Raw genomic sequence first — 5,094 nt, forward strand, 5'->3', positions numbered from 1 at the left:
AAAACCGCGTATAAATGCAAAACGTTTGCACTGTGCTAAAGTGGTGCTGGTGCTTTTCTCCCCACAGGTTAGGTGGTGGACAGGATGACGCCAAGGAGATTATGCAACACAAATTTTTTGCTGGCATCGTATGGCAAGATGTGTATGAAAAAAAGGTATTCAGAGTTTTGCATGTTGGAAGATGTGATTTGTTGGTGCTTCACAGCTGGAGGCAGTAATGTAAACCAGTAAACCAGGGATTGGGAACTGCAGGACGGTCTATCCCCCCCCCCCCCTCATAACCCATGGCTTTGCTAGTGTGGCTCTCTGCCACCCTCTAGTGTTCAACACCTACAAAAGTTTATAGCTGGTGTGGCTGTTTGTTAGCCGATCTAAATGGGCTTTTTTTGGCTCACAAATGGGCCTTTTTGGCTGATGTAGTGACGGATGTTGGATTCAGCAGCCTTGAAGATGGTTCCTTGATTAACATTTCACTGAACGTTGCTGTCAGCATGGACGTTTCCAAGTATCATGCCATTCAGGTTAATTAAAAAGGCCTTGTGCAATCAGATGGGAAAGATGGTTTACAGTTGCCTTTGCCCCCTGTGTGTCAGCATCTTCCTCCTGTCCCTGTTCAGAGCCCATAAAACTTCCCAGAGCTTATCCTGCTTCCCTTGTCTCCAAGCTTCTTGCAGAGAAAAACAGAAGGGGCGAGTCAGGTTCAGTGAGTGCCAGCCATGCCATCATTTACCTCCATTTCTGCTTTGCATCTCTCTTAAAAAAACCGGCTCCATGTCTTGTTGCATTTTTTGAATGTTTCACAAGGAATTTAAACACTTTAATAGCTTAAGTCCCTGGTCGCTGCCCTGTAGGAGTTTTCGCACTGCGGTGCTGTAGAGTTAAAGGCCAAGCTTCGTGCATCTTTACATAGCATGCTTCAAGTTGAAGCCTTAATATTAAGGAGACCAGAATAGTTTTGCAACAGACTGTTCTCTCTCCTACCGCCACCCCCAACTCCACGTTCACGCAAGAACTCCTAGGAGTGCAGCTGCATTGTGTAAGCAGATATGGGGGTGTCCCCATTGCTTGCACTTTGGAAAGGCCTTTGCTCAACTTCCTGGGTGCCAGTAGTCTCCCGTGTAGGTAACCTGCGACGTACCGTGGATCCAAAATTTCAGCTGTCTTGTTTTCTGCTTCCTGGTTGATGCCTCGTCATTATGAATTCAGATCAAGCCTTGCTGGCTCTCAGGTTGCGTTGGGAAGTGGTCCAGCATTTTTATGAGTACGGAAAGTACTCTTATTCCATGCAGGCATGCGCAATCAACAGAATTATAATGGCAGAATTCCCTCTCCCCCCCCCCCCCGAACACCCCCCCCCCATTGACCTTTTCTTAACACATAATAGTGGTGGCTCAGCTTTATCTTCTTCTGCATAGGCTTCTTCTCTTTTTGCCCATCTGATGCCAATACTGCTTTGATCCTAGGGTGGCTGACCAGTGGCCCTCCGGACGTCACTGAACTACAACTCCCATCAGCCCCAGCCAGCATGGCTAGTGCTCAAGAGAGGATGGGGGTTGTAGCCCAGCAATGTTGGAGGGCCACAGGTTCTCCATCCCTGCCAGCCCCCACTAGCCCTAGGCGGGACTACCACTGGCGAGGCACAATGTTGTTTGACTCCAACTCCCATCAGCCCCTGCCAACAAAGCCAGTGGTCAGGGATGATGGGAGTTGTAGTCTGGAAGGCACCACATTGGCTACTCTTGGCTTAGCATTATGCCTTAAATGGACCCATGTGGCCTGCGCTGGGACATAGCAGTGTTATGTGAGCAGGTGGTTATGTATAAACTAGTTGTGCTGTTTTCTAAAACTGACAGTATAATCACTTGGCTTTTTGCCCCTAAATCTTGTGCATCATAACTTTGTTTCCCATCGCTTCAGATTGTGAATTAAAACAAAAGAAAAAAGTTAAAACAACATAAAAGGTAAAGGTAAAGGTACCCCTGCCCGTACGGGCCAGTCTTGACAGACTCTAGGGTTGTGCGCCCATCTCACTCAAGAGGCCGGGGCCAGCGCTGTCCGGAGACACTTCCGGGTCACGTGGCCAGCGTGACATCGCTGCTCTGGCGAGCCAGAACCGCACACGGAAACGCCGTTTACCTTCCCGCTAGTAAGCGGTCCCTATTTATCTACTTGCACCCGGGAGTGCTTTCGAAGTGCTAGGTTGGCAGGCGCTGGGACCGAACAACGGGAGCGCACCCCGCCGCGGGGATTCGAACCGCCGACCTTTTGATCAGCAAGCCCTAGGCGCTGAGGCTTTTACCCACAGCGCCACCCGCGTCCCTAAGGTAAATCACAGCATAGACGTATTTAAATTGGTCAGCATCATGCTTTAAGGTCCATTTGTCTGCTCTGTTGGGTCTTGAGCTCTAAACGACCCACCCATTCTCTCAAGTCCAGTACATCAGGCAATCATTTAGAAAGTGGGTGAAAAGCCAGATCAGGTGCCAGAACTACATTATGCTAAATGAAATCAGCAGAGTGAGTTAGCCATTTTTAAAGGAGTGAAACCACACACACACACACACACACACACACACACACACACACCCCCGCTGATGGTAGGATGGTAAATTTTGATGGTTTTTTCCCCCTCTTCCTTTCTTCCAGCTCATACCACCATTTAAACCGCAGGTGACATCTGAAACGGACACGCGCTACTTTGATGAAGAATTCACAGCACAGATGATCACTATCACCCCTCCTGATCAAGGTAAAAACTGTTGCGGTTGTCAGTATAAAGACTTACATCACACTATATCTCCAGGTTTGTCCTAATGAAAGGATTGCCTGCACTGACAGGGATTCAGCCAATATCTCCCAGAAAGCAAAGACTTAAATCTAGTTCTCTGTAGTTTTATCGAAAGCACCGCAGATCCGAGGGTTGGGAATCTCTGGCTTGTAGGCCAATTTCAGCCCACCAGGGGGTCCATGAGGGCTCAAAGTCAGCCCAGTGGTTGAGTGGTTCAGATGTCAACTGGAGGAGAGGAGGAGGATGCTAAATTATGCACATCTTTCCCCAACCAAGTCAGCCATGATTTAACCCTCGCCTCCTTAGCCGAGCACGATCCCATGCAAACCTCATAGAATCATAGAGTTGGAAGAGACCACAAGGGCCATCGAGTCCAACTCCACCACACTCCTTGGCAGCAAATTCCACTGTCAAACAGCTCTTACTGTCAGGAAGTTCTTCCTAATGTTTAGGTGGAATCTTCTTTCTTGTAGTTTGGATCCATTGCTCCGTGTCCGCTTCTCTGGAGCAGCAGAAAACAACCTTTCTCCCTCCTCTATGTGACATCCTTTTATATATTTGAACATGGCTATCATATCACCCCTTAACCTCCTCTTCTCCAGGCTAAACATGCCCAGCTCCCTTAGCCGTTCCTCATAAGGCATCGTTTCCAGGCCTTTGACCATTTTGGTTGCCCTCCTCTGGACACGTTCCAGTTTGTCAGTGTCCTTCTTGAACTGTGGTGCCCAGAACTAGACACAGTACTCCAGGTGAGGTCTGACCAGAGCAGAATACAGTGGCACTATTACTTCCCTTGATCTAGATGCTATACTCCTATTGATGCAGCCCAGAATTGCATTGGCTTTTTTAGCTGCCGCGTCACACTGTTGGCTCATGTCAAGTTTGTGGTCAACCAAGACTCCTAGATCCTTTTCACATGTACTGCTCTCAAGCCAGGTGTCACCCATCTTGTATTTGTGCCTCTCATTTTTTTTGCCCAAGTGCAATACTTTACATTTCTCCCTGTTAAAATTCATCTTGTTTGTTTTGGCCCAGTTCTCTAATCTGTCAAGGTCGTTTTGAAGTGTGATCCTGTCCTCTGGGGTGTTACCCACCCCTCCCAGTTTGGTGTCATCTGCAAATGTGATCAGGATGCCAAATTTGCAGATGACACCAAACTGGGAGGGGTGACTAACACCCCAGAGGACAGGATCACACTGTTCCTCATTCAGGAAGGATATTGCATTGAAATCGCCTACAAAAATAAAGGTTTTTCAACCAGCTCCTGTTTGAGCCTCTGGTTTTACGAAGTCCAAACAGGAATGCTGGGCTGGTTGAAAGTCGTTCTGCAGGCTCCCTTCTTTAGACTTTGCTTGGCTTCACCTTCCTGTTCCCAACTCCCATCTGCTCCAGCCAGCATGGCCAAGAGCCATGGATGATGGAAGTGCCCTGGGAGGGTCCCCAGTTCCCCATTCCTTCCATTATTCTTGCCTCTCTCTTCCCCCTTCGTTGGCTAGACAACCGGTGTAGACTTAGCTTCTTGAGACAGGGAGCCACAGTGTGTGCGTTCTGAAGTTACCCGGTAAACTAGGAGTGGACAAAAGAGAGAACGAGAGCTACTTGGAGATCACTGGGAGGAACAATTGCAACCACAAAACTCCTTTTTGCAACTCTATTAGGCTGCTAAGGTAAAGAAAGGTTAGGAACATAGGAAGCTGCCTTGGACCAAGTCAAAACATTGGTCCATCTTCCTCAGTGTGTACACTGAATGGGAGCATCTCTCTCAGGTTTCAGGCAAGGGGTCTCTCCTGGGGATGGCACAGATTGGACCTGGGACTTTTCTGCATAAAGCCCCTAACCTGGAGCTAACTCCTGTGTGAAAGGACTGTGAGCTCAGTTTAGTTTAATGATTCCCAGCTCGGAATATGCTCAGAGGACCCTGTTCTTTAATTGTAATGTAGTCTTCCCTGTTCTACTGGTACAGTCAAGGCCATACTCGCCGTCACAAACTGATAAAGGAGAGGGCTCTGAGCACTTGTTTATACAGCTGGGTTTCGGCTCAAGAGCTCAAGTTAAAGCATTTTAGCTAAGGAAAAATAGGGATTTTGGTGCAGTTTCAAACTGCCTGCACAGTCAGTTTTGGGTTTGGGAAACCCATTCCTTTAGTAACACAACACATCTTTTTGCATCTAGCTCTGGTTAGTAGGTTTTGGGTAACCAAAACAAAGTAGACCCGACAAGCCTGAAGTCTTTAAAGCCTTGCTTGTAAAGCATTGCACACATTGGTATCTCGGCAGATTAACAGAATGCTTTCTTTCTGCTTCCAG

General features: G+C 47.9%; 1 protein-coding gene across 2 annotated transcripts in view; it reads left to right on the plus strand.

Annotated features, from left to right (window-relative positions):
* AKT1 (AKT serine/threonine kinase 1) overlaps positions 1-5,094 on the plus strand; it is a 120,174-nt gene that overhangs the window by 112,962 nt on the left and 2,118 nt on the right. For both annotated transcript variants that reach the window (XM_083438087.1, XM_083438088.1), the window contains exons 12-13: positions 68-155; positions 2,647-2,749. In XM_083438087.1, the coding sequence (XP_083294213.1) occupies positions 68-155; positions 2,647-2,749 (191 nt within the window). The remainder of the gene's footprint in view (positions 1-67; positions 156-2,646; positions 2,750-5,094) is intronic.

Source organism: Podarcis tiliguerta, assembly GCF_965153285.1.
Source record: "Podarcis tiliguerta genome assembly, chromosome: 1".
NCBI classification, from domain to species: Eukaryota; Metazoa; Chordata; class Lepidosauria; order Squamata; family Lacertidae; genus Podarcis; species Podarcis tiliguerta.